General features: G+C 14.8%; 3 protein-coding genes across 3 annotated transcripts, besides 23 other annotated features; all 3 read right to left on the reverse strand. All coding sequences in view use genetic code 6, as the record gives it.

Moving 5' to 3' along the window:
* Positions 1-25: part of a microsatellite that runs on past the window's edge.
* Positions 1-27: part of a microsatellite that runs on past the window's edge.
* A 49-nt stretch (positions 28-76) lies between these two features.
* Positions 77-110: a microsatellite.
* Positions 111-925: 815 nt separating this feature from the next.
* Positions 926-972: a microsatellite.
* Positions 973-1100: 128 nt separating this feature from the next.
* Positions 1101-1141: a microsatellite.
* Positions 1142-3878: 2737 nt separating this feature from the next.
* Positions 3879-3926: a microsatellite.
* Positions 3927-5074: 1148 nt separating this feature from the next.
* Positions 5075-5110: a microsatellite.
* Positions 5111-6220: 1110 nt separating this feature from the next.
* Positions 6221-6253: a microsatellite.
* A 105-nt stretch (positions 6254-6358) lies between these two features.
* Positions 6359-6399: a microsatellite.
* Positions 6400-6414: 15 nt separating this feature from the next.
* Positions 6415-6464: a microsatellite.
* Positions 6465-7787: 1323 nt separating this feature from the next.
* IMG5_097130 (hypothetical protein) lies at positions 7788-8429 on the reverse strand (the record flags this gene model as incomplete). Its single annotated transcript, XM_004035537.1, has 4 exons — positions 7788-7889; positions 8000-8133; positions 8175-8260; positions 8365-8429. 4 exons carry the CDS (start codon positions 8427-8429, stop codon positions 7842-7844), a joined length of 333 nt encoding a protein of 110 aa, XP_004035585.1. The 3' UTR covers positions 7788-7841.
* A 40-nt stretch (positions 8430-8469) lies between these two features.
* Positions 8470-8515: a microsatellite.
* A 133-nt stretch (positions 8516-8648) lies between these two features.
* Positions 8649-8683: a microsatellite.
* A 638-nt stretch (positions 8684-9321) lies between these two features.
* Positions 9322-9352: a microsatellite.
* A 1566-nt stretch (positions 9353-10918) lies between these two features.
* Positions 10919-10962: a microsatellite.
* A 1547-nt stretch (positions 10963-12509) lies between these two features.
* Positions 12510-12569: a microsatellite.
* Positions 12546-12602: a microsatellite.
* Positions 12603-14901: 2299 nt separating this feature from the next.
* Positions 14902-14967: a microsatellite.
* A 70-nt stretch (positions 14968-15037) lies between these two features.
* Positions 15038-15089: a microsatellite.
* Positions 15055-15108: a microsatellite.
* A 184-nt stretch (positions 15109-15292) lies between these two features.
* Positions 15293-15341: a microsatellite.
* A 1353-nt stretch (positions 15342-16694) lies between these two features.
* Positions 16695-16728: a microsatellite.
* Positions 16729-17044: 316 nt separating this feature from the next.
* Positions 17045-17890, reverse strand: IMG5_097140 (hypothetical protein; the record flags this gene model as incomplete). Its single annotated transcript, XM_004035538.1, has 2 exons — positions 17045-17331; positions 17605-17890. 2 exons carry the CDS (start codon positions 17888-17890, stop codon positions 17045-17047), a joined length of 573 nt encoding a protein of 190 aa, XP_004035586.1.
* Positions 17891-18069: 179 nt separating this feature from the next.
* IMG5_097150 (hypothetical protein) lies at positions 18070-19106 on the reverse strand (the record flags this gene model as incomplete). The annotated part of the gene is made up of 2 exons (XM_004035539.1): positions 18712-19106; positions 18070-18674 (listed from the first exon to the last, which is right to left on the reverse strand). Exons 1-2 carry the CDS (start codon positions 18764-18766, stop codon positions 18070-18072), a joined length of 660 nt encoding a protein of 219 aa, XP_004035587.1. The 5' UTR covers positions 18767-19106.
* Positions 19107-19266: 160 nt separating this feature from the next.
* Positions 19267-19316: a microsatellite.
* Positions 19267-19332: a microsatellite.
* Positions 19333-19671: the final 339 nt, after the last annotated feature.

The raw sequence follows: 19671 nt of genomic DNA on the forward strand, positions 1-19671 counted from the left end.
TTTTATTATTATTATTAATTAATTTTTAGGATTAAGTTTTTGGATTTTATTTGTTTTATAATTTTAACCATTTTTTTTTATATTTAATATATTGTTTATTTTTAAATATTAATAATATTATAATTTTTTCGTAAATAATTCACCTTTAGTTATTAACCTTTTTTAAGATTATATATAAAAAATATGCCTCCAGAATCTGCATTATTGTGATGGATAGTTTATTCATTCTTTAATTCATATAATTTTTTTTTTTCTGATTTAATTATTAATTTAAAATATTAGATATTCTTTTGCTTTAATATATGCTCTTAAATATATATTTTTTCATAATTTTTTTAATGCTTATAGAATATGTGATTTAATAGTATAATAATTATTTTTTAAAAAAAATTAATTTCATAAAATTTATCATTTCAATATAACTTGAAAATTTAAATATAACATTTTATTTTTAAATTAAACTTAATTTTAATTATAAAATATAATTTTTTTAAATAAAAAGAAAAAATATATACTTATAAAATTTTTATTTAATTTTTAAGTAATAAATTATTGAAAAAAATAAAACATTTTTTTGATTCTTAATTAAATTCAATTTCAATATGAATTAAATTAAATTTTTTAAATTTAGATGTAATAATTTTTCAAAAAATTGAACAATATTTAATTTAATTATAGGTATAATTGTAAAAACGAATTATTGATATTTTTAAGTTATTATAAAAAATACTTATCTAATTTTTAAAATTTAAAGCTACTAATTTGTTATTACAATTTATAATATATTTTAATTGTATTTAATATTATTTATATTAGTATTTTTCATATATAAAAATATTTTTTAGAAAAATTATCTATTATTTAGTAAATAATATATTAAAAGCTAAATAATTAACACACTAAAATCAAATTATAAAAATTAATTAAATTTAAAAAACATTTATATAAAATTTAAAAAGAAATCTTATAAAACAGAATTTAAATATTAAAAACCATAGAAGTAATTTTTTTAATTTAAAATTGTTTATTTTATATATATTTGAAAAACAATATAATTACTAATCAAATCAATAATAAGGATTACTTCGAAATTAAGGAATTATTATTTGTTAAAATTTAAGTATTATTTTTAAAAATTTAAAAATCCAAAATTAAAATTATATTACCCAAAAATCAATAAAATTATTATGTTTCATTAATATTATAAATTATTAAAAAGGATTTTTAAAAAACATATATATTATTTTGTAAATAAATCATATTAGTTTTTTTTAAATTTTATAAAATTTTGAATTTTAATATTAACATTTAAATATATTTTTATTTTTTAATTTACATAATTTTTAATAATGAAATTATATAAAAAAATGAATTCTAAATTTTTTATTTTAAATATTTTATTTGTACTCATTTAAATAATAGTAAAATAATAATTTAATAAATAATATTAATATATTTCAAAGTAAAATAAATATGACATATTATATATTTAATACAGTAAAATGAAGAACAATAAGATCATATAATGCAATTAAGTAAAGATTATTTAGATTTAGTAGAAATATATAAATTTCCTTCTGAAGTAATATTTGCTGAGATTATTTCTAATGAATCAAAATAAAAATATGCTTCTTAATGTGAAATAAAAAGACAAAACATAAAATTTATTCCGAAGAGATAAATTTAAATAAACTTTCCAAATGATTAAAACAGAAAGAATAATATATTCAAAAAAAAAAATATCTTATTTATAATAAATTATATTGATGGAGAAATTCTATCTTTTTATATAAAAGAATAAAAGTTTGAATTAATATCAACTTTGTAAGGTCTATTTACTTTTAAAGAGTGTCCTAAATCTTTAAAATCTTTTTTTATGGAAGATTATATTTATTTATTATGTGATTTTATAAAAATATAATTTATAAAAATTCTAAATGCTGAAAATATGAGTATTTCTAAATAAGAAATTGAAAATAAAGAAAAAAAGTAATATATTGATTGCGTTATTTTTAAATAAAATTATCTTTTTTTGATAAACTCTTAGAATTCTTTAACTGTTATTTATATTGATCTTTTAATTTTTGTCCCTACTTTTATAAAAGAAGTTTTTTTTGGGCAAATTGAAAGTCAAAATTTAATAGATTAAGACGGATTTGATATTTATTTAATGGATTAGAATAAAATAGTATATAAATGTCCTATTGAAACTATTTTAAATTCCAAAAACAAAGAAATAATAACAATGGAATTTTTTTATAATAGTTTTAAAGGAGGTAAAATAATGAAAAAACCATTTGCGAACGAAAATTATATGGTTTTATTAGGAGAATACAATAAAGAAAATTATATTTATGAAATTTTTAACCAAAATAATATAAGCTTTAATGAAGATTTGCCTGACTAAGTAGAAAGAATAAAGTTTTCAAAGAAATATTTGTTTATATAATCAGATGATAATATTCATTTATTAGTAAGAAATATTCCATAAAGCATAATTTAGGTAATTGATAAAAGTGCTTAATTTGAAGTTATTAATTTATAGGATTTTGAAATTGATTAAAACAGTGAAATGAGTATTTTCGCATTAAGTTAAAATGGAATATTTGAATATATTATATAATAGAGTAATTCATAAGTCATCTGTTAGATTAAAGATGAAGTAAAACATGATAATAATTAATTAATTTAACAAATCAATTTTTATAAAATTTTATAAATTTTTAATAATTGTAATATGGAGAATTTTAAAAATTATTGTACTAAATTTATTAACCTGAAAGTATTTGTGGGTTCTCAATTTTTCGATTTGAATGTTTAAGCTTTATTTATTGGATTTTCTTTGGGATTAATTCCATTATTTATTTTTGTTTTATATTATATTAAGCTAAAAAAAAAAACTAAATATTATAAAATGATTATGATAGATTTCAAGAAGATAAAAATAATTAAGTAAATAATAAAAATTAATATTAGTTTGATAAATAATAAACAAATTAATCATAAAAATGAATAATTTGATTTTATTAAAGTAAATTTATAAATTTTGTTTGTAAGTATATTTAAAAAAAATAAAAAATATAATTATAAATTAGTAATTTTTTTAATAATAAATAATCAAAATCAGATAATTTAATTATTTTTTAAAATATATGAAATAATAAAAAAAATAATTCAAAAATATTAATTTCTTATATGCTTAATAAATTTATTTAATAAATAATATATATAAAATTTTATAAAAATAAAAATATATTATATTAAACTTTTTATTTAAAAACAATAAACAATAATAAAATAAATACTAATAATTATTATTAATTAATAAATATATATTAAAAATAAATATTAAATATTAAAATAATTTAATATAAAATTTTTATTTAAAATATCTATAACTTTAAAATATTTTAATTCTAATGGGTAAAAAATATTTAATTATATAATTAAAATTAAATTTATATTTATTAGAAAAAGAAAAAAATGGCTGAAAATTTTAAATACATTAAATACTCCATTCCTGATGCTGTAACACAATAATATTAAACTGTAAATCCCCCATACTATGTAGAACATAGGGATACTAATTTTAATACTATATTAAGTCCATATTATACACAATACGAAAAATAAAACTACAGGAATTTGTAGTAGAAAAGGTAAAAATATATATTTATAAAATATAATTAAAATAGATATAAATGAAACAAAAGATAAAATATAAGAATAAAATCTTAAATAATAGCATATTTGTAAAGAAAACTAATTATTAGAAGGAGAAATATAATATTGGAGAAAAAACTTATAATGGAAAATATTAAGTTTTTAATGGTGATAAAAAGAGTAATGATAAAAATAAAATAAAAATTGAAGTTTAGATAATAAAATTAAATAATAATAATAATAATAATAATAATAATAATAATTGTAAAATTAATTTGTTTAAGATTAACATGATCTAGATAATTTATAATCTTAATATTAATTTAATAATTATTTATAATAAAAATATAATTTATCCTAATAATTTTATTAATAAAATATTTATTAAAAATATTTACATTTATTTACAAATGATATAAATCAATATAATTCAAATATAGTCAAAAATAAATAATAACTTATTAAAAATTTAGATTAATATCAATAATAAGAATATTAATAAGACACATCAAATGAAAATTTATAGAATAGTAATAAAATTAATTAAATAATGAGTAATTAGTATATTCAGAAAATGCTGATGAATTTTTAAAATTACGTCAGAAGCTTTTTTAATAAATTTTGGAATGTAATGAATTAAAATCTGATTATAGTAAACTTAAACTTTAAAATTACGAAATAAATCATAGAAATTAAATCAGTTAAGAACTACACTTAAAATTAATTGAATTATAACAATAAATACAAAAATAGTTTGATTAATTTAAAATTTTAAAATAAGTAAGAAACAATTTGGATAAAAATAATAATAGTAAAAAAGTAAATTTTTAAATTGAAAAAAGAAATGCTAGTTAAGAACTTTCTATAATAAATGATTAAAGCTAATAGTTATAATATGAGAATGTAAACTAAATCGAAGAATAAATTAAGAAAGTAGGAAAGTTTTCTAATACAGTTGATTAAAATACTATATTATAAGGACAAATTACATCATAATAAGAATTTATTAATAAGGTAATTTTAATATTTATCATATTTTTAATATAAAAACAAACAGAATAATGATTAAGCCTAATAAATTTTATAATAATAATAAAATGAATAATCTTTGAACCTTTTGAGACATTAATAATAAAATCAATAAGTAGTTTTATAGCAATAAATTAAAAAATAAGAAGATATTATAAAGAATAAATTGTGTGAAATTAAATAATTTTAATAAAACTTAAACTAAATTAATCAAGATTGCTTGAAAGTCTAATAAGAAGAATAATAAGTTATATAATTAGTTTAAAATTTAAATTAAGAATTATTAATTGCTAAGTAAAAAAAAACCAAGAAATTAACGAAATTTAAAAATAATGTACTGAATAGTTGATTTAATAAAATTAGGATATTAAAAATTAAAAAGTATATATATATATATATATATATATATATATATATAAGTTTCTTTTTGTTAAATAATATATAATAAACAATAGGCAAATTTACATATTTTAGAAGAATAAAATTCTAATGAACTAATTTTAAAATAATAATAAATTAAACAACTTCAAGAATAATTGAATAAAACTAATTAAGAAATTAAAATTATTGATTAATAAAAGATTAAATATTAAGAATAAATAAATGATTTAAATAAAATAGACTAAATAAATGAAGAATAATTCTATGAATAAATTAAAAAAAAAGACGAATTACAAATTTCTTAAATAGATAAATGTACATAAAAATATGAATTAGAAAAACAAAAAATTAATAACTTAATAACGAATCTTTAAAAAAATATTTAATAAAAAGAATTATAAATTTTAAAAATGAATACTATAGCTAATGAATATTTAAATGAAGCAAATAGAATTTAATAAAACTTAAAATCTGAAGCTGTAAACTCTTTAATAAATATTTATAAAATTATATATCATTTATTTATTTTTTTTAAAAAAAAAAGATTGAAACCTAGTTTTGGTAATAATAGATTAAATAAATAAATTTTGAAAAAGAAATAGAATTTAATATGGAATAATAATTGACAAAATCTTAACTTCTTTAACTTTAAAGATAATAAATAGTTGAGAAGTCAATTAAAAATAAAGCATTGATAATTTGAAGTAAATAATTAATCTTAAAAATTCTTAAGCTAATAATGTTAGATTTAATAAAGTTAGGGTCCTAAATGATATTTTGTAATTAAAAAAATAAAAATCTAGAGTTGAATTTGAAAAAGAAATTATTAGATCTTGTAATTAAATTGAAGATATTTAATAAATTCCTTAAGATATAGATTACAATAATAATGATATTTTATTCTAAAGTTTATTAAAATAATAGGCAAATAAAAGTCAAAAACTTAAAAGCTATTGATAAATGACTTAATGAGAGCATTTTTAAAAATAAAATAAAATGTTTACATAAAATATAGTATAGATTATAATTAAATAGGGTTTTTTTATAAAAAAAATCTAGTCAAAATTTGATGCCCTTTAATTAGTAGAAAATTTAAATTTATTTTTATATAAAGTATATAAAAAATAAAATATTTAAACAAAAACATAATAATTTTATATTAAATAATTTTAAATAAATATTAATATAATTATATATTTTAATTATTAAAAAAATAAAATATATATAAATTTAAAGGGTAGGTTTGTATTTTTATACAAATAAAAATTTATATAAGATAAATAAATAAATATTAATATATTTTTATGTAAATATTTATAATTTATACTTAAAATCAAAAGTTTTTTAATTATATATTATGTTATATTTTTATTATATATATATCTATATTTCTTGATTTTTATATATTAATATACATATAATTAATATATTTTATTTTAGAAAATAATTTAATATTCTTATTTTTTGTTCTTCTTATATTTTTATTTTCAATTATTACACTAAATATAGATATATATTTTTTAATTTTATATCTAATATACACCAAATCATTTTAATTACTGGTTTTAAATATAAATTATTTACATGTCATGTGCGATAGTTAATCCATGCTATATTTTTATATTTAATTAAAATTTGATTAATTTTACGGTAAAATTTATGGCCTTGTTAATAAATCAAATGATTTTTTTAATGATTCACATCGGCCATTTGTTTTAATTTTAATTATATAAGAATTACTATTTTTTATCAATTTACATAACCTTTTAAATAATTAATTTGGATAAATTAATTACTATGTTAATGAATCCCAAAACATATTTTACTATAAATAATACATTTCATTTAAAAATACAGTATTTTGTCATCATTTCTTCTTAAATCCTTCATATTTTTATTTAGTTTTATTATTAAATTATATAATACAAGAATAATAATTTTATAAGAAAATATAAATCTACTAGTGTCAAAAATTTATATTCTTTATACTAATCACATTTGATACAGAAGAGTATAAAAATTAATTAATTTTATTAGTTATTTCATAAACCCTTTGGTTATTAAATTCTTTAATAATTTTTGTTGCTAAGCCTATTGGTTAAAGGATTTCCACTATGCTGTATACTAGAAAATATTCCACATTAATTGTATTTTTTAATAGTATGAAAATCGCATTATATAATAATTAGTTTTGTTTTTAGGAAATTTATATAATTAATTTTTTAAGTAAAATTAATTGATAAAAAATTTTTAAAAACTTTTCCTTTCTTAATTTTCTAATAATTAAAAATATAAATATATAAAAATATAAATTAAAAAAGATTTAAATTAAAAGATTTGTATAAATATTTATAAATCAAATGAAATTATAAAATTTAATAAGAATAAAAATATATTAATATACATTATAATATTTAAATCAAAAAAATATGAATATAGAAAATATATTCCATTAACTATTTTTAAAAATTAAAAAAATAAAATTTACCATAACCAATCTATTATTATAGAGAATTTAATGTATATATATAAAATAAATTATTATAATTTTTTATTTAATTTTATTTTATATTTATGTTATATTATCAAATAGATAATAGTGATTTTTATTATTATGATTTTGTTTTATTTTTTAAATATCATTTTTTTTAGTTTTTATTTTATTTTTTTATAAATATAAAATGAGTATCCTTATAAAATAAAACTAAATTTTATTTATTCGATTTTTATTTTATTTAAAAAAAAAATAATATAAAATATAACTTTATTCAATCGAAATAACATCCAAAACAAATTCCTGTACAATATATTTTTTCCTTTTTATTTTTTTTTTTTGAAAAGTAAAAAACATATATCTAAATACATATATTTTTTATTAAAAACACTATTTTTTATTTTATTTTTTTATATATATATATAGATTTACATTTGTAAATGTATAGCTTGTATAATTATCATTTTAAACATCCCATAAACATTTTGATGCTATTCTTAAACCTTATCCTTTAATTTCTCCCAAAATTATTTATATTCCTAATTTATAACGAGGCATTCTAAGTTCTATTTATAATTTAATTTTTTATGTTATTAAATTAAATTACCTCTTTTTATTCTTTCTCTTAATTCAGCAACTAATTTTTCAGTTAATGGCATTGCATTTTCAGTATCATAAACTTCTTTTGATAGTCTTTCTTAAAATAATTATTAAATAATTCTTTTAATTTTTGATGGATAAAATCTTTTTTAGTTTTTTAATTTAATATTTTTTTAGAATTTAATTTGAATAAAAACCTTTCGTCTTCCTTTGGTTCCATTATCATTAATTTAGCTTCATTTTCATCAGCAGCGTTTGTCATTTTTAATTTATAATTTAATTGTTTTTTTTATTAATAAAAATTATTTATTTTTAAATATTTTGTTTATTAATTTTTGAAACTATTTTTGATAATTTATATATATTTTAAATTTTAGTAATTTAATGCATATATATTTTAATTACTTTATTAATTATTTTATTATGTTTTAAGAAGTTTACATGAAGTAATTAAAAAAAAACTGTATTTGATTAAGGAACTTATATATATATATATATATATATATATATATATATTATTTTATGACTTAAAGAAGATAATTAATGATAATTTATATTGATATTTAAGGTAAATTCTAATAAAAAGTATACTTTATAAATTTAAAAAAAAACCTTATAGATATTAATATATTTTAAGTAAATATTTAATATTCAAATATTATTTATAAACAATTAATATTTTTTCTATTAAATAAATTTATAAAAGTTGTGTAAAAATAAATATATAATATAATTTAAAAAAATATAGACATTAATTAAAAGATAATAATTAACAAAAAAAAATTATTTTGATGACTAAAAAAAGTTAGACATTTAATAAATATATAAACAATAATAAATCAGTTAAAATTAAAAATGTTAATTATTAATTTTATGATTATTTAATTAATTTTAAATAACATAAAAGAATAAAAATTAAGTTTAAATTGTTAATAAAAAAAAAAAAATATATTAAAAAGTTAAAAGAAAATAAAAATAAGTTAGCATATCTAAAGTTATTAATAAAATTTAAAAATAAATTTTAAATTAAAAGATAAAAAATAAAAAAATTAAATAAAATAAAAAAAGTATTTTAATAATAAATATCTAATTTTAAAGAAAAAAATAAATAATAAAATATAGAAAAAAACTATAAAAAATTTATTAATTAAAAAAAAAATATATATATATAAAAATAATATATATTTATTTTTAAACTTTTATATATATATATATATAAACATATTAATAAAATTAATATATTAATCTTTTAATTTTTATATTTTGATTCTTAAAATTATATTTTTTTTTAAAAAAAAAAATCTTCAAATAAATTTATATTAATTGTTTTATTTCGAGAAATTTTTTTTATTTGTAACGCTGTTTTTCCATAATTCATATATATATAATATAAATTTCTTATCTCTAAGCATGTTCTTGGAATTTTTTTTATTTATTTGTTGAGTGTTAGAATTATCAGCGGTAAATTCTTAATTGCTCTTTCTCGAACCCTGCTTTTTTAATATAAGAGGACTTTATTTATTTTTATATATAAAATACTAAACCACTAAATTTTTATTTTTGTCCATTTTTATTTAAAATAAATAAATAGACATTGGAACTTTATTAGATTTAATTTATCAAATAACAATTACTAATAAATTATTAAAAATTAAAAATATATTATATTTATAATTTATAAAAAATTATTATCACATTATTCTCTGAAATATTAAATTAAAATTATATGATAAAGAATTATCATGCTGAGTTGTTTAATGTTATTATTTTGTGGACATCTTCTTATTAATGGTTCTAACGAAATGTATTTTTTTTAAAGTATTTATTAGATATTTTAAAAGAAAAGATAATATTAATCAAGATAGAAAAGTAAGTAACAATTGTATATTTATTATTTTTATTTATATAATTTAATATAGTTTGTAATATCGATAGTTAGAAAAATGAATTAAAGGGAAATTTAATTCTTTAATCGATATTTTATATATAAATGTATTTTTTTAGATTATTTTTACATTTAATTATTATAATTTATTTTAAAATGATATTATTTTATTTATATTTATATTTGTTTTGTTTTTTTACTTTTATTAAATTAAATATAATTTTAAACTTTAATTTTGTTAAATAATGTCAAAGTATTGATTATAAAATTGAAATTTTAAAAATTTATTAAAGTAAACTTTATTAATAATATTAATAAAGTATTATTATTTATAAATATATATTAATATCAATTTTATTTAATTTTTTTTTTTTTTTTTAAATGAATGTTTAAAAAATAGTAAAATACTTAAAATTATTTTTAATAAGTTCACTTTTATAGAAATTTCTTCTTTTATCAAATATATTGATGTATCCAATATCTTCCTTATATTATGAGTTACTCTAACCTGCCTCTATATAATTGTATGATATAGAGTTATTATATAATTTTGATAAATATTTGAAATTAAATTAAAATGAATAATTATACGATTTTATTGAAAACGATTTATTACCTTCAATATATACAGATTTACCAATTCCATTTAAATTTAGTGTTTAATGGTTTTTAAGTATTTTAAAGTACAAAGGAAAAAAAAATAAGCCCTGTGCAAAATTAGACTAAAAAGATCCTGAATTTTGCTCAGAATAGGATTTTTTAGAATTTTATTATGAAAAATTGAAAATACAAGAGGAGTTGTATTGCAAAATTTAGGGTTATTTAAAATATTATACTATATGTAATTTTGTTTTGAATTTAAAAGAATAAAATTATAAAGAAAAAATATAAAATTTAAAAGGATAAAAATGGATTGATTAAAATACAGAGGCTATTATGATTTAATTTAGTGTTTATAATGACTTCCAAAAAGTATATATTTATTTATAATTTCTTTCTGAGTTTGATTTAGAAGGAAATATAATATGGAATTCAGTAAAATATTAATTTATTTAACCTGAAAATTATATTGGAGAAACTGTATTGTTGACATTTTTAGTTATTATGACTTTATTTTATACTTTAAAGCTAATTCTAGAATTTAGTTTACAAATTGATAAATGGATCTTCATTGGACATATGATTAATATAGTAGTTATTTGGATCCATACAGGTATTTCATTTACTATTTTCTTTTTTTTGTTTGCAATCAAAGATGTTAATGATTTAATTAGAGCTTCTAATTTTTAGTTAATAAAAAATTTTTGTCTTTTTATTATTTATATAATAATTCCTTTCAGAATTTTTACTTTTATAACTTCTTATAAATATTTTAAATGGATCAGAAGTTATTCAAATGTTATTTTTAAAACTTTTCCTGTAATTTTTATTGCTTTTGTAATTATTTTAGTATTTTATATATGCTCAATATTTGGTTCTTAATATAAAATATATATGAATTCATGTATTATTTAGAGAAATATTAAATTTTCGTTTTTAAATACATTAATTTTTAATTATTAAGATTTCGAAAAACAATTTTAAGGATAATATTAATAATTTAATTTTTATATATTGTTTCCTTTTATTTCAAAAGTAATATTAACAATTATATATATTTATTTTTTGGCTATTTTTATTGATGCCTTTAGAAAAAGCTCATGCTTAGTATATAAATATAAATCTAAATATAATTAAGAAATTGAGGAAATATTAAATGATTTAGATGTTAAAGTAATAAATAAAAATATAATTTTTTATATAAAAATAAAATACAATTAGGTAAATAAATCAACAGATATAATTTATTAATTAATTTAAAAAGAATAATGTAAAACGTAAAATGTGAGTTAGAAAATAATTTTATATTTTAAATTAAAATCTAAAAATGAATAATTTGAAAAGTCAAATTAAGAATTATTAAAAGAAGATTAGTAAAATTATGAGAGTGATATTATTTAATAATTATCAATAATTTGTGATTAAAATCTAATTACATTGAGAATTTTTAATGATTTAAATTAAATGGCTTTGTTTATTTTTTGTTTAACAAATATTAAAAGTCAATATTTTTCAATTAATAGTGGTAATATGTTTAGGATTGTATTTTATTTAGAAAATAAAGAATATTTTAATGAAAGCAATGTTGATTAATTAAATAACTTTTTAAATTTGTTGAATGAAAAAGGTTGTAAATACCCAATTTTATACTTTTCTCGTTAAATAGAGTTTACTTAAAAAATATAAATATCTCTTAAGACTATATATAGATTATCTTTATGTACTGATTTTGAAGATATTCTTCATGATTTTTGTAGTATGAAAAGCTAATTTAGTTAATTAGAATGTTAAATTCTATATTATGAAAACGAAAAGAAAAATAAACAATAAAAATTAATTAATTAGATGTAATTAAGCTTTAATAAGAAGAACTCGTAATAATTATTTACATAAAATAATTAGTAATAATTAATTTAAAATTTATAATAAATTAATAATAATTAAAATAATATTAAATCAAATAATAAAACTAATCTAAGCTAATAATAATAAAATATAGAAAAAACAGGATTTTTAAGTTAACAAGATATTTCATATAATTCCTAAAATTCTAATTTGAATTAATAAAATACTTCTGAAATTAGAGAATAATAATCTTAATCTATTGAATATCATTCAAACAACAATTCATATGTTAATTGATATTATATTTGTTTTTTATTTAATTTTCTTATTTTAAGTGATAGTTAAATAATAATATTTATTTATTTAAAGTTATTACTAAATAATTTCTTTGTAAAATTAATATTAATTCATTTTTTAAAAAAATTATAAAAAAACTTTTTTAATTTTTGATTTTTCTTTAAAAATTTTATAAAATAATAAATAGAAAAATTAAATATCTAATTTTTTTACTTAGTTTATTTTATTTTAATTTACAAAATAAAAAATAAAAGAAGATATTTTTAATAATTTTTAAAAATTTGAAATTAAAAAGCGAAATGTAAATGTTTATATTATTAATGAAAAAATAAAAAATGATATAGTAATTAAATCATTTATCGAATTTTTGTCAATTTCTTATTTATTTTTAAAATTATGACTATTAATCTTTGCTTTCAACTGAAAACTTTATTTACAATAATTAAAAATAAGATTAAAAAAAATTACTTAATTCAATAAATTTTAATTAGAGTCAATACCTTGAATTATTCCTTATAATTAAGCAGCATTTAACATATTATTTTTTTCGTATTATTATCATTATTTTTTAAAAAGTTAAGTAAAGCTTCAGAAGCACCTATAAAATCACCATTTCTATTTAAAAATTCAGCATTTTTGATTGTTTGATTATTAGGAAACATTTAATCAAGCTACATGATTTAATAATGTAAATTAATAACATATTAATTTAATAATTATGCTTAGAAAAATTGTAATTAATTTATTTATTGCTATTAATATTAATAAACATTCATATTATGTATTTGATTTTTTGATTGTTAATATTGAAAATTTTAATTGTTAATAGCCTTTATGTTAATGAAATAAATTAAATTATATATTTACTATTGTTCTTAATTCTTCTTTAGAATGAGCAAAATCACATCTACTTTCATATTTACAATTACATTCTCCTTTATTTTTTATTGACGTTAAATATTTTTTGTTTTATTAAATTTAAAACCTGTTTATTCATTATATGATCTACACATAACAGATTTATATTTTATTTATGTAAGCTAAGATTATTACTTATAATTTTAATTATTATTAGTAACTATTATATTTTTCTTTTTTTTAAATAAATCATAATATATTTTTATAATACTTTTTTATATTTACTTAATTCTCAATTTAAAGTTCATGATCACCCTTTTTTAAAATTTATAAATATATTATTATTTATTTATTTTACATGAGCAAAGCAACATTAACTTTTTTTGGGACACACTCTATCTATTAAAAGTTTAAATTTTAATAAAGATAATTTATTATTAAAAAATATATATATTGTATAAAATATATATATTTAAATTCTTATATATTTATAGATAAATAAAATATGTATATAATTAACTTGAAGAAAAGTGTTTGCATAATTAAGTTTTGTATTTCCCATTTTAAATCAACTATTAAACATTTATCATTTTATTAGTGTTTTTTAATGTTTTTTTTTTTTATCGGAAATAATAATTTTTTAAAATTTATGAAAATTTTTATATATAAAATTTATATTTTTTCTTATTACTATTTTGTTTAAATGTTATTATAAAAATTATAAATTTTCATAATATAAAAATTAAAAATATATATTTTATTTTTAAAAAATTAATGAATATTATTATATTCATAATTTATTGTTCTCATTAATAATATTAATATGAATTAACAGGATTTTCTTTATTATAAACTAAATATAATTTAATTCTTAATCGATTAAAACTGGTTAAAATACTGTATTTTTATTTATATTTTGCAGACAAATATATTTAATTTTATTTTCTAGAATTTCACTTGTGCCAAACTTTTTAACTAAAGTTTATAAAATTTAAATAGAATTATATTAATATATTTAATTTTAACTGAATATTTTAATTTATTATGATTTATTTATAAAATAAAAAAAAAAAATTAAATTTTAATAATTAAATAAAAGTTATATAAATCTAATCACATATTAGTTTATTTTTTTAATAATATATTATCAAAAAGAGCAATAATTATTAATATAAAAACAAAGTAATAATAAATACCCATAATATAAAATGAAAAACAACTTTAATATATTTTTCAAAGACTTTATAAATAAAAATAATAAATATTTATATAATTATAATCCAAATAATTTATTAAAAATAATAAAATATTTATTTATAAAATTAAAAAAAGAAAAAATTATACTTAGGCAAATATATAATATAGATAGATTAAATTTCAAAAAGTATATAAATAAATAAAAATATATATATATATATAAATATATAAATATATATATATTTATATATTTATATATTTTTACTATTATATTTTAAAAATTATAAATATTTTATTTATGATTTTAAAATATTAATACTTAATATCCTAATAATATCTAAAATAAAATTATATTAGATTATTTTATTTAACAATCAAAATTTAATATTAAATATTTTTATTATTTAGAATAAATATAAATTCATTATTTTTATTTTTTAAAATTTTTTAAATAATTTTTTATTTAAAATCTATTTTTTTTTATATATATTTATAGTTATATTTTTAAATATATTTAATTTTTGATATCTTTATTTTATTGTTTTTAATATTTTGTTTTAAAAAAAAAATATTAATTTATTAATAATAAATATGAGTTATAAAGACAAAAGAAATGTAGAAAAGATTATATATTATTAATCTACATAGCCTTTAAATGATGGATAAAATGGAGATCTTTAATAAATTCTTTCATTTATAATGGGTTTTGCAGGTATGATGATGAAAGTAATTTAAATATACAAATTTAAAAACAATGTAACTATAATAAATAGTAAAAAATATTTCTTTGGGGATCATTATTCATGCTATTATCATCTTTTGCAAATCTTAAATCTTCTACTGATGCTAAGCAAATGATTATTAATACAGGGTATATAAATTTTATATATTATTGAAATATATATTTAAAAAAGTGTCATTATTATGGGAATGCTTTCCCTTTATGTTTGGTAACCTAGAATGATTGAATAATAATTATAATAATAATAAATGTAAAAATAAAGTGAGAATGAATAATGAAAATAAATAAAATAAAACATAAATATATTTAAAGCGTATTTAATAAAAAAAAATTAGCATAATGGAAAAAATATTTATATTAAAAAAATAAAATATATTTATTATTGATTATATTTTTTTTAATTATTCATAATAAATAAATAGTCTAAATATTTATGATTTATTTATGTTTGATTTTGATTTTTTTTTTAAAAAAAGTTGAAAATTTAATGGATACTTTGTTTTTTATCTTTTATTTAAAATATAAAATAATATAAGACTAAAATTATTATAAAAAGAAAATAAATTTATAATTTAAATAAATAAAAAATAATGAAATCAAAATAAAAATAAAAAAAAAGGAGCAATAACGTGTTTTGGAATACAATTTAAGAAGTCAGAAAATTAACAAATAGTTAAAATTAAAATCAAAAAGAGAAAAAGCATTTTGCGGTTTCTGAAAAAGGATAAAAAGTAAATTTAAAAATATTCGTATATTTTCAAATAAAAATTTAAAATAGTAAAAAGGATAAAAAATGCCTTTAAATATGCTTGCTGGAATAAGAAAAAAAGTAATTGAAACATACGTGGAGCAAAAATAAAGGGCAATTACGGAAAATATTTAATATGATTCTTTATAAAGATTTACTGATAGTAAGTTTTTAGAAAAGATAATATAAAAAAAGAATAAAAAAAGCGATTTTTAAAAAAGCTAATATAAATATAAAGATATGAAAAGTAAATCTGTAGGTAAATTTAAAAATGGTGTTTTAAATTTGAATAAAAAAGATATATAAAAGATAGAAGGTATTAATAAAAGAATTTAAAAAAAATGAAATTAAAAAAATTATTTAAATTTATTATTTATATTTATATTTAATAAATTATATAATATTTTAATTATTATTATTATGGTATTAATATAATATTTAATATTATTATTTTTAAATACATATATAAAGAAATTTAAAAATATCAATAAATCATTTCGTAATAAAAATACAGAATACTATGTATTTATATTTATAATAAAAAATGGCTAGAAATTTAATAAAATAATTGTTTATTGTCTTTCAATTAATAAGTTAATATTATTAAATTTATTTTAGCTAATTTATTCTAATTATATTAATATTTTTTTAAAAAAAATTATGTATAAATATAAATACAAATTGAATAAATTTACACCATATATTTCATTATTGTGACTATTATTTTTTAGTGTTAAAAAATCCTATTCTTTTTTATTACTATTAGCTGATATTTTCGTATTTATTATTTTCATTTTAATTAGATTTTTAAATTTCTTATTACTGTTATTATTAAGGATATTATTTTTAGACATCTTATTATTAATTCTATTATTGATTTTATTATTAAATATTGCCTTATTAATTGTTTTTATTTGTTTATTTTGGTAATTAATTAACATATGTATTATTATTAGTTATCACAGGTTGACTCCTAAAGTTAAATAAAGTTTCTGTTTTAAGTTATTATTATTGTTATTGATTTTAATAATTATTATATTATTATTATCTTTGATAATTTTGTTAATAATTCATTTAACTATTTCCTTAATAGTTATTATTATTTTCATTTTAATTGTTGCTGTTAGAATAATTATTATTGTTATTATTAACATTTGTAAAAACTTTTTTTGCTCCGTTAAATCCATAGTAATTTAAATACTGATTTGGTTTATCTAGAGAAATAAAAAAAATATATAAATTAGGATATAAAAATAAATAAATACTCGAATCACTCATCTCTAATAATTCTTAACTAATAAATTAATTATTTTATTTCAAAACATCGACTAACTCTTTTGAAATTCTTTTGTCATCAATTGGGTCTAAGAAAGAAATAGCTTTACCCTAAGCTCCAGCTCTTCCAGTTCTTCCAACTCTATGTACGTAGTCTTCAATATTTTTAGGGAAATCGTAATTAATGACTATTTTAATATCTTTAACATCTAAACCTCTAGAAGCCACATCAGTAGCAATAAGTGTATTAATTCTACCCAATTTAAAAAGTTCCATCACTTTATCTCTTTCTCTTTAAGACTTATCCCCGTGAATGACTAAGCATTTATAATTGCTGCTTTAGAGTTTGTTTTATAAATCATCACAAGAGTTTCTTGTTTAGCAAAAAATTATAACTTTATCATTTTTATTCTAAGCTTATTAAGAGAAAATAATCTCACAGAGCTTTTAGAACTTCATAGTTTATTAACAATTTCAATTTATTATTCAATATCATCATTGACATTATTTTCCATATCTCCTATTTAAATATGGATAGGATTCATTTAGCAAAAATCCAAAGCCATGTTTCTCACTTATTTCGGCCAAGTAGCCGAAAACATTAATGTTTGCCTATCTGGTCTTATTTATCCTACTATTTTCCTTATTTGTGGTTCAAAACCCATATCGAGCATTCTATCTGCCTCATCTAATACTAATTATGTTACTCTTCTTAAATCTGTTGTTCCACTTTCTAAAAAGTCTATCAGTCTTCCTGGAGTTGCTACTACTATATCGCACCCTCCTTGTAAATCTCTTTCTTGATATTATTTTGGAATACCTCCATATATACAAACACTTGATATTTTACTTTTAGAACCAAATTTTGTAAATTATTCTTGTATTTACATTGCTAGTTCTCGAGTTGGAGCTAAGACTAATACTATTGGTCCTTCTCCACATCGAACTGGCTCTTAAGCGCTTATATGTACTAAAGCGGGTAAAAGAAATGCCAAAGTTTTTCCTGACCCTGTTTAGGCTATTCCTATTAAATCATTTCCGCTTAATATTATTGGAAAACCTTTTATTTTTTATTATAATATAAATATTTTTTTTACTTTGAGATTAGATTGGCATCGGATCTGCGAAACCACTATTTTAAATCATAGACATTATTTAAGGTGGAAATTAAGTTTCACTCCATTTTATAAATGGTTAAGGTATATGAACATGCTTAGATCTTATTATTACATTCTTTTCTTTTTAAAAAGTTTTAATTTACTCGTCTGTATAAATAGGCTAGCCTTCTATATAAAATTTTTTTTGAAATGGCTTTAGTTCAACTTAAGAATAATCTATATCTTTTAAATTTTCCCCTAATGTAGAAATATCATAATTATTGTATAGTACTTTTTCTAGATAATTAAAGTTATCTTGCTAGTTGCACTAATTTTATTTGGATCTTTAAGAATTCTACTAACCTATATTATCCTCTTATTGAGTTCTTTATTTTAATTTTTTATATTGATTAAATTATATTATTTATTATATTTTATTTAAATAAGATTAAGTTATTTTTTACCTCTATGATTTTTCGTAAAATTATGGTCTGTTGTTATCTCTATTTTAATGATAAGTGTTTTAGTTCATTTGATATGTATTAGAGTATTAGATTTTTTTTTTTTTATTTTATTTTATTTTATGTTTTTTTTTTTTTTTTTTTAAGGTTTTTATATTTTAAAATATTATTTAATTTTTGGTTTTTTAAAAATTATTCTTGAAGTAATTTTTGTTTTTTGCAAATTTAATTTAAAATTAACAAAAATATAAAAAAAATTAAGAGAAGAAAATTAAAAATTTATTAATGTAATATTTTCACCTTTTCATAAATATAAAAGAAAATAAAAAAGTATACTTTTATTTCATTATATTTATTAATTAAATAATAGATATTAATATAATTATATAAAAAAGGATCTATCTTTATATATTTAATCTATAATAATTTTACCTTTAACTATTTTTAATTTAAATATTATATTATTAATACTAATTTACTTAGAAATAATTTGGGAGAT

This window comes from Ichthyophthirius multifiliis (assembly GCF_000220395.1).
Source record: "Ichthyophthirius multifiliis unplaced genomic scaffold scaff_1120509250831, whole genome shotgun sequence".
Taxonomy (NCBI): Eukaryota; Ciliophora; class Oligohymenophorea; order Hymenostomatida; genus Ichthyophthirius; species Ichthyophthirius multifiliis.